General features: G+C 37.2%; 1 protein-coding gene across 1 annotated transcript; it reads left to right on the plus strand.

Annotated features, from left to right (window-relative positions):
- Positions 1–3,690: 3,690 nt before the first annotated feature.
- LOC143560333 (KH domain-containing protein At3g08620-like) lies at positions 3,691–14,551 on the plus strand. The gene is made up of 7 exons (XM_077048658.1): positions 3,691–3,823; positions 3,957–4,045; positions 5,498–5,649; positions 12,521–12,643; positions 12,732–12,848; positions 13,348–13,491; positions 14,366–14,551. Exons 1-7 carry the CDS (start codon positions 3,735–3,737, stop codon positions 14,510–14,512), a joined length of 861 nt encoding a protein of 286 aa, XP_076904773.1. The 5' UTR covers positions 3,691–3,734; the 3' UTR covers positions 14,513–14,551.
- Positions 14,552–15,610: the final 1,059 nt, after the last annotated feature.

Consider the following 15,610-nt stretch of genomic DNA (forward strand, 5'->3'; position numbering starts at 1 on the left):
TGTGATACACGGACAACTAACCTAGTATTTATCTATTTAACAATAAAATATATGAAAAATAACATTATTTTTCGTATACCTTTGTGTTCTCTTCCGAAGTAGTATAATATTGGATAGACTATAGTTTTTACTGATTTCCTTTTTCTTGTTTTATGCATCCACTTGAGTATTTGATTTTTTCAAATCAACTAGTATCAACTATTTTTTTTCATAGATGTGATTTATTTTGTAAAACAATGAAGATAGAAAATAGATATAATCATATGCTTCCGGAAGGAACAGAGATATAACGCCATACAGTTTGATCATCAAATCGTCACTAGTGGTCTGATGTGGCGCTAGAATGGTCAAAGGGAACGCCACGCCTCCCATCTCCATTCGACTAGTAGCGTGGAGCCGCGCCTAGTCCATTGCACGCGAGTCACTAGCCATTCCACAACTTTCTCTCTTTGATTATTTAAATCATCACCAAAAAAAATAATAATTGGAAAGAAGAATACGGGGTATAAGTGTATAACATATCTTAAGCTGTGAGAATGAATGGTGTAAGATTTGTTGAGCTGGCACTAAGGTGGCGATTGATAACGAATGAAGATCACCTAGTATATACAACAAATGGCACAATGGATGCTTGATGAGATAAACAAAAACAATGATGACTTTTGAGTATTTGATTTTAGCGTATCATCTATATTTTGTATATTTCAAAAATTTATGATGATGTGTTGTATAAAATAAATCACGGCATTTAATGGATATCGAGTTTAAACTTGCGTGAAATAAAAATATATAAATACATCTAAAAATTAATATTTTTATGATTTTCCCTTCTAATATTAATTAGAAATTTGAACGATACAATTTCTATTGTCCAAAAACGAAGTTCTATATATCTACTCATTATCATTGTTCAGTTATAAAAACGGGAGTTATGCACACAAAGTCACCACTGTCACACAGCTAATAAACAAGAAAATAATAAAACAGAAAAATAAAGAAAAAAATTTCCATGGCAGCACCAACACATATTGGCCCCACAAAAATTTAAAGGCTCCCGACTATGTTCAAGTATTTAACCATATTGATCCCCAAAGTTTGACTAAAGTTACATTTTGATCCATGATTTTGAACATATCCAACTAATTGTTAATAGGAATATTTGACTATATGAGACTTTTATGAATGGTACAGAGAAAAGAGTGTCTGGTGTCATGCTGTACCTATGGGGCACGGAAGGGGCTGCCTTGGGGGCGTCGAAAGCCCAGCATACCGTCGAGGGGCGTCGTTCAAGGGGCGCCCAAGGGGTTGCCTGGCTTTACAACGACCGATAGTGACGAAATTTGGAATAAGACACCGGGGGGGCCAGACTCAAAATATATACAAAATTTCACGAACGAAGAGGGCCGTGCTCAAGTTTTCGGCCGAAACGGCTAAATTTATGCTACACATAAAAAATTTCAGGCGAAAATGGCTAAATTTTACACTGCGAATAAAAAATTTCGACCAAAAAAATGCAAAATTTTACACTACGTAAAAAAATCTCAGCCGAAAAAGGCTAAATTTTACACTACGTATAAAAAATTTTGGTCGAAAATGGCTAAATTTGCACTACGTATAAAAAATTTCTGACAAAAACGGGTAAATTTACATTATTGTGTAAAAAACAGGGGGGCCAAGGGCCGCCCGGGACCTAAGCAACCTTCGCCACTAACAACTAACGCCTTCTCTCTCTCCCTCTCTCTCTCACACACACACGTACATATATATATATATATATATTAAGGCGTCTAATAGGCTTTAAACTACAACGGAAAACATTTAAATGAAGTGTTAATCTTGATTATAAGACTAGAATGATGAATTAAATAAAGTTGAAGTGTTAATTATTAAAAGTTATTATATAGGTAATAAAGAAAAAGATAAGAGATAATGTTGTTGTAGAGGTAATTGTTAGAGTTGGAGATATAGTTTATTTATTATTTATTTGAGTTATTAGAAATTTAAGTTATAATAGCATACGAGCAGTGGCGGACCTAGATAGAAATCTCAGGGGTAACGCTAAAAAAATATATTTTTTTACCGTATTTCATACAATGTAAACGAAATTTTTTTTATCGTATTTTATACATTTACCGATTTTTTTTACCTCATTTCATATAATATATCTTTTTTAACTTGGTGTTAGACCAATATTATCATTTTCTTGGAATTTTCGTTTAAAAAGATTGCTAATAAGATTTTGTTGGGTCACCTTCCAAGTTTCCTAATTTTAGAAGAAACAAAATATAAACCCTAAATCTCTAACCAATTACAATTTACATTATCCAAATATTCAATAAACCATAATCAGATTCAATTGCCTATAAACAAATCTAAATTAACAATTTATATAAACAAATTAACAATTACAAATTTGGATAAAAGTAGAAGAATGCTTAAACTAAACAGTAGAAGTCGAACTGTGGAAGAGGGACTGAGAAAACTCAGACCGGCGCCTACTCGGCTGCGACGTGGAGGTCTGATGTTCAGAGCAGGGCAGCACGGGGTCATAACAGCATGAGGTGGAAGCAGCGTGGGGTGGACAATGGCAGAATGAAACTTTGTTTTGTTAAATGTTGATGTCCGGCATAAACCAAGTACCCAAGGGGAACAACGAATGATGGTTTTATTTAATTTGGACTTTAATTTGGTTGGTCTTTAAAATTTGGTTGGGCTTTAATTGGCTTTACCTTTTAATTTGGTTGGGCTTTAAACAAATAGGGATAAAATTATATTTTTTCAGGGGTGACGAAATTCGAAAACCAACCAAAAAAAGAAAATTTTGCACTACTTACGAAAAGTTGATGAGTAGCGAAGGCTATCTCTGATAACATACTAAGTCCGTCACTACATACGAGTTAGTGTTAGTATAAATAGATTGGTAAGGCAGTGCATTTCTTGTTTCTAGTGTTCATTTATGCTAACGATAATATTAAAAGAGTAAAAGTTATTCGTATATTGTGAGTTTTATGTTCAAGTTTGTGGTTTGATTTCCATCATTAAACACGTAAACAAATTCACTTGTGAGCAATGTTGTAAAAATCGCTAGTCGATAATCGGACGGTGAGGTATAGACTAGTGATTAATCGGGATTAATCAGATCAGATTTTAATGCATAATTTTTCAGTTTTATATATGCATGTACACATTTTTAATATTTAATTTTCAATTTTATATCAAACACATTTTGGCCATAAGTTGCTCACTGGAAACTGCTGAGTTTGGCCGGAATCTCACGAAAAACTGCCGGTTTTGGTCTGAACCTCATCGGAAAAGGCCGAATAAGTCCGATTAATCCTGATTTTGGCCGGATTTGACCATTGATCGATTAATTGGTCAATTAACCTTAAATTAATCAATGAAGTGGAATCTAGCGAATAATCAACATCTAGTCAGGATTTTTACAACACTGCTTGAGAGGACCGAGATCTTCATACAACACCCAATACCAAATAAAAAGTTGAAGGACCATAAATATAAAATCTCCCAAAATTTAATCACCAACCCCCCCCCTTTAAATAAAGCCACTCAGTATTCATTATTTTTCCAATTTTCTTTTCTTTCCCATTTGATTTTCTTGCTGTCTGTCTGTCTGTTTGTCTCTTTTCTTCAGGGTTTACAGCTTCTTGTTATCCTGCCGTCATATCCGGCCACCAGTCTCCGGCGACTCTGTTGGGCATAAAACAAGAAGCATCATGTCAAGTTTATATGGCCAAAACTTGAACTACTCACCTGCTAGAGCCCCTTCTTCACCACATATGTGGGCTAACACAGATATTGAAGGGTAATCTTTTTTATTATCAAAAAATATTTTTTTCATGTTTTTGTTAGTTTTTAATGATGGGTTTTCATTCTTGCTCACTTTCTTGAAATTTTATGCAAGTTTTTTTTTTTTTGGTGGTGTGTTGTGTTTACAGCTCATACCTTGCAGAGCTACTGGAAGAAAAGAAAAAGCTGGGTCCTTTTGTGCAAGTTCTTCCTGTTTGTACTAGATTGTTGAATCAAGGTTTGATACTTTCTCATTGTTTTTTATTTGAAATTGGTTTTTGGGTGTGTTTATGTTTTAGGAGTAAATACCAATGAATTTGTTGTTGCATTTTGTGTTAAAATGGTGATTTAAGATCTTTAACATTAATGATATGCTAATTAGTGATTGCTTGAATTTGAATTGATATATAATAGTTGAAACTTCAAATCCTAGTTTGGATTGCCATATATAAATTTTCTTGAAATTGGTAAGTTTCATAACTTGTTTTATGTTTCTTGATGAAATTTTTGCAATGTTGGTGATAATGATGATGATAATCTAAAGCGGTTGCATTATGGTGCTTTCGGTGATATGCATTGAATGTGATAATGAGTATTCTAGCATCTTTCATGCATCGGAAACGTATGTGATTTAAAAAATATTATAATGACGCCAATTTGCTAGCTGTAACGGTGGTCAAATGGCGTGAACCGTTAGTATATCGCTATTAAGAGAAATGTTGATAAGCTAGACTTTATGAAAAGCATGGCATTTTTAGTAAACGGTGGTGGCATTAGCTGGCATTAGGCGGTAGCTGAACTAACTTTGGACTCTTTCGAGTCAAATAGTCAATGCCATTCTAAAGCATTGAATTTGCTTGCGGTTCAAAGACGTTTTCTAGAATTTGGATTTGTTTAGAGCCTCAAAGGGCTAATGCTTAAGACACGCATTTGCAGGGGCACTGCAAGAGAGAGGCTAGCATGGTGTCCAAGTATTATAGTAACAAACAAACGTACCCATTAAAATCCCACTCATAACAAGCTATTGGTACGGTCCGGAAGGGCAGGATAGGGGCAAACCTTTCCTCTATCTCGATAGAGAAAGAGCCTGCTCTCGCTGAGACCCCCCCCCCCCCCCGACTTCGAAAACCTTTTTTGACATATAGATTGTAGCATCAAGAAAGCATAAAGTGTGACACATGAAATAAAAAACAACAAAATAAAACGTACTAAAAGTAAACTACTGATAACACAAAATGGTGAGAAAATTACAGTAGTGACAGATAAAAGTGCTTGCCCAAATATTATAGTATAAAATAAAAAGAAGTTACTTTTTTTCTTTTTATATTTGTAATTTTGTAACGTATACTCTTGTTTTATGTTTTATAGTTTTGATAATTAATGATAATGTGTTACATTTTTTATCTTTGGTTTGAACCCTTTACAGCCTTTTATTCAAAAGTTGCCATTGCATGGTATGTGACGTTACACATGCGATGTATTTTTTTAGTTATTCATCTGCCATATAGTGTAAAATATGCATTTGTGATAATGGATTTGTTTATTAGCTTATACAATACCATATATGACAAATTTTCACATTTGATTTTTGTATTAAAATTTAAACTTTTGAGTAGACAGATTGTTGTTTGATGTATAAGTTGATATTTATAGAAAATCACTCATTTGTAATATTTCATTTGATCTACAGAGATATTACGGGCGCAAGGGTTTAACGACTACGATAGACTGCCGCGTGGAAGCCCGAGTCCTCGAAATCACTTGGATATTATGCCTGATATTGCTGCTAAAAGTTTAGGCCGTTGGAACGGAAATCCTAATTGGAGTCCGCATCAACTTGAGGTGAGTTCATCTTTTTTTTTTTCAATGATGATTTGTTGCCAAGTATATTATCAAATTCCCATTTTTATTTTTTATCTGTAGTTAGAAGTGATATAAAATCTTTATGGGTTTTGTTTGAAGCTGTTCCAACTTATGCATATTAACATTTTTGCATTCGTTTGGCCGAGATGCTAATATTTGATTATATATGCGCTTGATCTAGTTTATAGATTAAAAAGTGTTGTTTTTAGAATGAAACTGATAGGAACAAAGAAATAAGAAACGATTGCAGACTAGTTTTTATTCCAATAGAAAAGATAAGGCCCGATTCGAGAGGGGCAAGGACTCCAATTACAATAATGATAGTGAAAAACAATAATAAGATGATAAAACACCTAACTAGTCTGCCTATTTATAATAAGAATTGTAAAGTAGCAGATCCTAGAATTGTGGCACAATTGCCTCTAGAATTATGATAATTGATTTCCAGCTGATCATTGCTAAATATACCCGAATGGGTTAAACAAGCTGCCAAAAATAGCATTGAATTGCTGGTTAGTAACAATTGTCCCGATTTTCTTCTTTTTCCTTCTAGAATACATCTTTATTGCCTGAGATTTCCTTGGTATTGCATCATTACTTCCAGCCTGGAAATTTGCCTTGTCCTCAAGGCTGAAATGAGGGAACTGCTCAGCTAACAGATCGTGTGGTTCCCAAGTAGACTCCTCTACTGGGCGAGTTTCCCAAGAAACCAGAACTTCCAGAACAGTCTTACCCGCTGCACTGGTCCAACGATGATCCAAAATGGCAGCTGGTTGGACGTGTAACTCCCAGTCGTTGGTAAGAGGTAATGGAGGGGTTGGAGTAGAGGAGTAGTCCCCATGTGCCCATTTAAGCATTGAAACATGAAAAATGGGGTGAATTCGTGCCTCAGGAGGAAGTTCCAATTCATATGAAACGGGACCAATGACTTTTTTGATGCGGTATGGGCCAAAAAATCTGGGTGAAAGTTTCTCATATTTCCGCTTAGCAAGTGTTTTCTGCCGATATGGTTGTATTTTCAAAAACACAAAGTCTCCAACTTGAAAAGTGACGTCTCGTCTCTTCGTATTGGCTTGATTCTTCATGCGGCTTTGGGCTTTTTGGAGGTTATGGCGGAGGAGCTTTAACATATGGTCCCGATCAATTAGCTGCTGTTCCAGCTCAGCATTTAGGGTTTCTCCCACCATGTAAGGCACCAACTGAGGAGGTTCTCGCCCATAGACCGCTGCAAAGGGAGTTGTGCCCGTTGCTGTATGATAGCCAGTGTTATATGAGTATTCTGCCCATGCTAAATACTCGCTCCATTTCTTCGGCTGTTCACTTGTAAAACAGCGCAAATAGGCTTCCAAACATCGGTTCAAGACCTCTGTTTAACCATCTGTTTGGGGGTGGTAACTTGTGCTCAGTTTGAGTTTTGTGTGACTCAAACGAAAGAGTTCTTGACAGAAATGACTGATAAAAATCACATCACGGCCCGAAACAATAGATCTAGGGAACCCGTGTAACCGAATAACTTCTTTGCAAAAAACAGCAGCAACATGTTTGGCTGTGTATGGATGAGATAAGCACATAAAATGTGCATATTTACTCAATCTGTCCACCACAACCAGGATAGTATCAGCTCGGTTAGAAGGTGGCAGGCCCACAATGAAGTCCATTGACAAATCTTCCCATATTCGCTCGGGAATGGGCAGGGGCTGAAGAAGACCGGCTGGGGATAAAGCTTGATACTTTTGTTGTTGGCACACAACACATTGTTGTACAAACAAACGGATATCATTCTTCATTTTGGGCCAATAATACCATGTGGACAGCCTTTTGTAAGTCTTTAAAATCCTCCGTGCCCACCGCTTAGGGTGTCATGTGCCTCCTGCAATAATTTGAGCCGTAGATTGGGAATATCGGGTATCACTAATTTACCTTGGTAGAATAAGAGTTGATTTACCAAAGTAAATTCAGTGTCACCATCCGGAGCCTCCTTCAACTTGCGGATCCAGTTGTTAGTCACGGGATCAGTGTGTAATCCAGCTTTGATCTCTTCAATTTCAACACAATAGGGAGTGTTATAAGTGCTAAGAACTCTCCTGAATGTGGTCGCCTAGATAGTGCATCTGCCCCTTGGTTTTCTTTTCCTGCTTTGTGAACAATAGAAAAATCAAATGGCATTAGTTTTAACAACAATCTTTGTTGTTCAGTGGTGGTAATCCGCTGTTCCAACAAAAACTTTAACGTGTAATGGTCTGTCCGAATAATAAAGTGGCGTCCTAACAAGTAATGACTCCATTTTTGAACTGCCATTACTAGAGCCAACAATTCTCGATCATAAGCTGATTTGAATTTGTTTGAAGGGAAGAAACCTTTGCTGAAGTATGCTACTGGGTGATCATTTTGAGACAAAATAGCACCTATACCCTCGGAAGATGCATCACACTCAACCACGAAGGTTTTAGAAAAATCTGGGAGGGATAGAACAGGAGTCGACATTAAAGCCTGTTTCAAGGCCTCGAGAGCGGCCGATGCTGCGTCGGACCACACAAAACCGTCCTTTTTTGTTAAAGCCGTCAGTGGTCGTGCGATGATCCCATAGTTCTTGACAAATCTTCTATAGTAGCCGGTCAGCCCTAAGAATCCTCGCATTTGTTTAACATTTGTGGGTATAGGCCACGACCGAACTGCTGCTATCTTTTCTTCCTCCACGCCTACTCCATGCCGATTGATGACATGGTCTTGACCAAAACAGCATTTGGACATCTTAGCAAAAAATTTGTGGTCTTACAATAACTTCAAGGCTTGGGCTAAGTGTTCTTGATGCTGTTCAACGTTGGCACTGTAAATTAAAATATCATCAAAGAAAACAAGGATAAAACGACGTAAAAATGGTCGAAATAAGTCATTCATAACAGCCTGAAAGGTTGAAGGAGCGTTGGTTAGTCCAAAAGGCATAACTTTGAACTCATAATGTCCGGAATGAGTGCGAAAAGCTGTCTTTTCAATGTCTTCGGGTGCCATTCTGATCTGATAATAGCCTGATCGCAGGTCCAGTTTTGAAAAAATTGTTGCACCATATAACTCGTCTAATAATTCATCAATGTTTGGGATCGGGTATTTATCGGCCACAGTAGCTTTGTTAAGAGCCCTATAATCCACACACATCCTCCATGAATTATCTTTTTTCCTTACCAACAACACTGGACTAGAAAAAGGACTTGTGCTTGGTTGTATGAAACCATCAGTCAAGAGTTGAGCGACCTGCTTTTCGATATCATTTTTCTGGGAATACGGGTATCGATATGGTCTGATATTGGGTGGACAGGTGTTGGGCAGCAAGGAAATGGAATGAATTTGAGAGCGGGTAGGGGGTAATTGTGTAGGTTCCTCGAAAACAGCCCGGTATTGGTTGACAATGGATTGAAAACTGGTGTGTATTGCAGGTGTAGAAATGGGTTCAATGGCTAAGTGTTGAAAACTTGAAGACTTTTGAGGGCCTGATTCAATACCTCGCAGCTTATATTTTTTCCCTTCAATTGAGAACACCATAAACAATTCATTCCAGTTAGCTTGTACCGTGTTTAACCATTGAATCCCCAAAACCAAATCTGCGCCTCCCAAAGAAAATGGATGAAAATCTTGAATAATTTTAAGGTCATCAACCTCCAACTGCAAATCTTTGCATATCTTACTACAACGGATGATGTCTCCATTACCAATTTGTACCCCAAAGGGTGCAACCGGTTGCGTAGGCAATTGAAGCTCGTTAATGAGAATATCAGAGATAAAATTATGAGTAGACCCCCCATCCACCAAAACCAAAACCTCGGTTGAATGTAACATACCTTTGATTTTCATAGTCGTGGGATGGGTTTTGCCCAATATAGCGTGCAGGCTGATCTCCGCAGTACCATCACGATCTGAATCAGCCCCGTCACCATCTACACAGCTTTCTTCCTCATCTTCTTCTACCTCCAACACCTTGAGTGTTCCAGTTTTGCACCTATGCCCAGGACCATATTTATCGCCACATCTAAAGCATTCTCCTTTCAAATATCTTTGTTGTTTCTCAGTGTCCGATATACGATTGTTTCGGGCTGGATTGGTAGTAGGGTTATGGTTCGAAGGACCATTGGGTCGGGATTCAGAATAGGAGGTTTTGTTATGGATAGAAGCGGCTGTATTTCGGACAGAGCGAGAATGAGTGAGTTTAGATTCAAACTCTAGTGCTAAACTCATTGCGTTGTAAACGGTTCTAGGCTTATGTATCCTAACATCAGCTTTCGGTTCTTCTTTAAGCCCATTTAGAAACACCCCCAATAAGCAATGGTCCGGCCAATTTGAAACTCGGGAAGAACGTTTAGCAAATTCTTGCCGATATTCATTAACCGTACCTGTTTGCTTAACACTACAAAGGTACTCGTCTGGATTTTGGAATTCGGCTGGACCGAAATTCTTTGTAAAAATTTGGGATAATTCTTCCCAAAAGGTTATGGGTTGGTCATTGGCAAACCACGAATAGAGATCTAAGGCGTCTCCCTCCAAATGCATTGATGCTACTTCTACTTTTTCCTCATCTGGAATGTGGTAGTACTTGAAATATTTTTCCGCCTTTAGTAACCAGCCACGTGGATCTCCCCCGCTAAAAGTGGGAAAATCAATTTTGTTGTAGGGACGGAAGTGTTGCCTACTCCTCCAATGGCTTTCTCCTTCTTCATTTCGACTGCCTTTTGAATTATCACCGGCTTTCAGTGCTGCCAGATCTTCTTTCATGGACTCTACACACTCCAACCGTGCTGCTATTTCTGCCAATTGTGCCGCTAGGGAATCTGTTGGCGGGTTGTTTTCTCCTGAACTGCCTCGGGTCTGCACCATCGTGGTTTGCTCTTCGTTTCTCGGCAATGGAACCAATGATAGGAACAAAGAAATAAGAAACGATTGCAGACTAGTTTTTATTCCAATAGAAAAGATAAGGCCCGATTCGAGAGGGGCAAGGACTCCAATTACAATAATGATAGTGAAAAACAATAATAAGATGATAAAACACCTAACTAGTCTGCCTATTTATAATAAGAATTGTAAAGTAGCAGATCCTAGAATTGTGGCACAATTGCCTCTAGAATTATCAATCAATCAATCATGCCCAGTGAAATCCCACCGACAGCAAAGCTATAAGTAGGGTCTGGGGAGGGTGGGATGCAGGCACACCGTACCTCTATCCAAAGGAATAAAGAGGTGGCTTCCAGAGAGACCCTCGGCTCTAAGTACATGTGTATGAAGCAAAATAAAGGAAATCAAAGTTTAACAGTTATATAAAAACTACTACTAATTATAATAATATTAATAATAAGTTCACAGTTTAACAGCTATATAAAAGCTAATAATAATTATAATAATAATAATAATAATATATGTAAGGGAAATACCATTATGGTATGTGACCTAAATAAGTAAAGTCTAAGCCCTAAGGTATTCAATTCTCTCTAAAGATCCTTAACTTTAATTCTACTTCTCCACGAATTCCTATCCTCAACCATGTCCTCGGAGAGGTTTAGGTCTATCAAATCATGCCTAATCCTCTCATTCCAAGTCAATTTCGGTCGTCCTCTACCCCTCCTCCCCTCTATAGTAATGTTTTCTACGGATCTAACAGGATTCGTCGTCTGTCTTCTCTTTACATGTCCAAACCATCTCAGTCTCCACTCTCTTATCTTGTCTGCTATGTTTGCCACCCCTAATCTCTCGCGAAACACAACGTTTCTTATTCGGTCTAGCCTTGTGTGCCCACACATCCAACGTAGCATTCTCATTTCTTCTACCTCCATCTTCCGCACTTGTGCCTTCTTGATGGCCCAACAATCTGTTCCATATAGCATTGCTAAATATACACATGATAGCATTGAATTATGATAGCATTACACATGGTATTTCCCTTTCATGATAGCATTGCTAGAATTATGATAATTGATTTCCAGCTGATCATTGCTAAATATACCCGAATGGGTTAAACAAGCTGCCAAAAATAGCATTGAATTGCTGGTTAGTAACAATTGTCCCGATTTTCTTCTTTTTCCTTCTAGAATACATCTTTATTGCCTGAGATTTCCTTGGTATTGCATCGGAAACTCTAAGAAAACATGTATGTGAGAGGTTGGGGTGGAGATATGTTTGTTAAACATTGGAAAGTTTATTGCTTATTACCTTTTATGGCCTAAATCATGTGTATAAATTTTTACCCCATTCGGTCAAAACAATTTTTTTAATCTGTATATATATTTTTCTTCTGCTCAAGCTTCATGTTCTACAGTAGAGGCATGACTTGTGAGTTTACAACATGACCCGAGTCCCGAACCTAACACAAAATTCGCGAGTTTGGGTTTAGTCTAAACAAGCTTCGGTCTTTTTTGAGGTGGACTAGTGAACGCTCATGGGTTTATCTATTTAACACTCATTATTAATCGAAAATTATTTTTGTGTTAGTTTAAAATGTTGGGGTACTTTTTTTTTTGCTAAAATTTAAAAATTAAAAGAGAAATAGACATCAACGTTTATAATTTAAACTTGATTGTTTTATATACATTTGCAGTGTTTTTGTTTTAAGTTTCTAATTTTTGAGTATTAATATGCAAAAAATAAAAATAAAAAGTTCTGTGACAAAGTGACAAACCATGAAAATTTGTGTTGTGTTCGGGTTCAACCCTTCAACTTACGAACCCGACCGTTTAGCACCCGCATTCTAAAGTACATATCTAGCTTGCATTCCCCCTCTAAGAAACATATTTAGATTTCTTTTAGTTCAGATTTTTCACTGCCTTTGTAGAACGTGGGTCCTATTTAATGTTGACTTTGACTTCAAATGCAGCAATTTGGTGGGCCACAAGGACTGCCACCGCTTGATCACTGGAGCGCAGCACCACCAAGTCCGAGCTCTTTTAATACAAAGAGGGTGTTGCGTTTGGACATACATGTTGACAGCTTTCCTAATGTACATAATACATCTTAAAATTCATTTATGTTCATACCACTTATTTTCCTCCAAAACCTGTTAAAAAGTATTTTCATTTTGTTGTTAGTTCAACTTTGTTGGGAGGCTTCTGGGCCCACGAGGCAATTCCTTAAAACGAGTGGAAGCTTCTACCGGATGTCGCGTATTCATCAGAGGAAGGGGTTCCATAAAAGACCCCGATAAGGTAAAATAATTTTTCATTTGCTTGTGGGTCTCACAAAACCCGTTTTATTATGAATGGGTTGATTTGAGATATGTTTTTATCTCCAATGGGCAAACAAGACTAATAAAAAATAACTAAACAGGGACGGTTCAAACAGGCCGAAAGTTGCATACTGTGTATTTTTAAGTATGCAACTTTATAAATCTTTTTAAATTCAATTAAACGGTTGGTCCCTGTAGTTTACCCATATTACAGATTTGATACATTGTTTTGAACAGTTGCATGTTTAGTTTAGCAATTTTCACGCGGGAAACGTGTTTGGTCCTTTGCCTTGGATGGATTTTTTTAGTTAAGTATGGTGTGCAATGACCAGAATACCGTTAAATTAGAAGAAAAAAAGTTTGATCAATATACCCTCTAGCATACACAAATGCAAACAAGCTGGGTGACCTGCTTAATTGTTTACACGGGTCATATTCTAGTATTAATTTTTTTTCTTTCGGGTTGTGTGCGTTAAAAGGAGGAGAGTTTGAAGGGGAGGCCGGGCTATGAGCATCTTGTCGAGCCACTACACATCTTAATTGAAGCAGAAATGCCTGCAGGTATCATTGGTCTACGCTTGAGACAAGCACAAGAAATCATTCAAGAGCTGCTCAAACCCGTGGTATGTTTTCTTTCATGCAAGATATGCTCAAACCTTGGTTTGGTCGGTTTTGAAGAAAATTATGGGTCAAACGGTTAAACTGCGGGTTTAGAAAACGTAAAAATAAACTGGTTGAGTCGGTTAGCTGGACCGATTTGGCAGCTTAACAGTTTGGTGTGGCGGTTGAACTGGCTTTAAAAAAAAACGTTAGTTTGTATTGTTACTTTTAGAATGATAAAGAATTTCATGAGTATAATACGTATATGTAACTGAATATTTCAGAAATGAAAAAAGTAAATAAATAAGATTAAACTGCAGGTTCAGTTTACACGGTTGGTTGACTGATTCCAAGTGCCAACACGTCGGCTGGACCGTTAAAATTGAACTAGGCTTCCGAGAGCTCGAACTTGGCTTGTTTTGAGTTTTATTTCTAAAGCTTGTGCGGCTCGTGAGTAGTTTTTCAAGCTCGAGTTCCGCTCGCTTGTTATTTATTAATTATCTATGTACATTTTTTATTATTTTATATCTATTTTTTTTAATTTTGTTTTTGTATATAACATATTATATATTATTTGTTTACTTTTATTGCAATTTTATGTATAACAATAGTTATATAAATATAAATACGTATTTACTAAATTACAATCTATATAATATTTATCTCTGTTTAGGCTTGCTAGCGAGCTCAAGCTTGATAAGCGAGGCTCGATCTCGAGTAGCTCGCAAGCTATCAATGAGTCGATCTCGAGTAGCTCACAAACAGCTTAACTTGTTTACACTCATACGTTAAACCACCAAAACTGAACTGTATAAACCTTAAACCGCCTCGAAGTAAAAAAAGCGCGTACAACTTTAATGTCTTTTTGCATTAATTGATATTATCTTTGAATTGCAGGACGAGTCCGAAGATCTTTACAAGAGACAACAATTAAGAGAGTTAGCTATGCTAAACAACAACTTTAGAGAGCAAAGTCCGCAACCTAGAGGCAGCGCATCACCTTTTGGATCTAGCGGAATGAAGCGTGCAAAAACCGGTTTTTAAAGAACTCGATTATGCATCATCCACAATATCACAGTCAGCAGCATCGTCATCATCAACGACAACATCATCATCATCATCATCATCATCATCATCATCCATCTACTGATCCATCTACTGCTATGGTGGAGTACTTTTAACAGAAACATGAAACAAGAGTTGTTAAGAACAGTTTGATTTAGGTTTTTTTTTATTTCTTTTAAATAATAATAATAATAATAATAATAATCATCATCATCATCATCATCATCATCATAGTATGGTTGCTAAGAACCGTTTGAAAGTAGAAAGAGTTATTGGATTTATTTGTCATGAACCTTTTTTTTTATTAGTGTGAAGTATATTATATAGTGCAAGTTATTATATATTTTCATTCGGATTAAATTATATTATTATGGTTATGCCTTGTGAATTGTGCATGAAACAACATATATGGATTTGTTAAATAGAGCACTTTATTCGTTGACGACATCTTATCTCGGGGATCACTTCCTGTTGCTAAACCAGTCACTATACGAACTTTTTTGTCTATTGCCTTATCTCGGGGATGGTCCCTTCGTCAACTAGACATAAATAACGCGTTCTTGCATGGTATCTTGCCAGAGGAAGTTTATATGGTACAACCTCCCGGCTACACGAACCCGCAATATCCGAATCATGTTTGTAAGCTCAAACGATCCCTTAACGGTCTTAAACAAGCGCGCGAGTGTGGTATATGGCTCTTACATCCTTCTTACTTGACTCGGGTTTCACGAAGTTACTCGCCGATGCATCCCTGTTCATACATAATCGTGATGGTATGTTGTGTTACTTTATGGTTTACGTCGACGACATCATATTGACCGATAACACACAACTATTTCTTGATCAGTTTGTTACTCGGCTAGCATTGCGGTTCTCTATTAAAGACTTGGGTTATCCAAGTCATTTTCTTGGGGTTGAATTAATACCTACAACTCATGGCTTGTTTCTTTCACAACACAGACACATACACGATTTATTAACCATGCATGGCATGGATGGGGCCAAGCCTGTTCTCACACCTTTATGCTCCTCTCAAATCTTAAAACTTGATGATGGTTCTCCAAGAGTGGATCCCAC

The sequence above is a fragment of the Bidens hawaiensis genome, unplaced genomic scaffold (assembly GCF_021521415.1).
Source record: "Bidens hawaiensis isolate Kalapana, Puna unplaced genomic scaffold, B.hawaiensis_p1.1 tig00001143_1, whole genome shotgun sequence".
NCBI lineage: Eukaryota > Viridiplantae > Streptophyta > Magnoliopsida > Asterales > Asteraceae > Bidens > Bidens hawaiensis.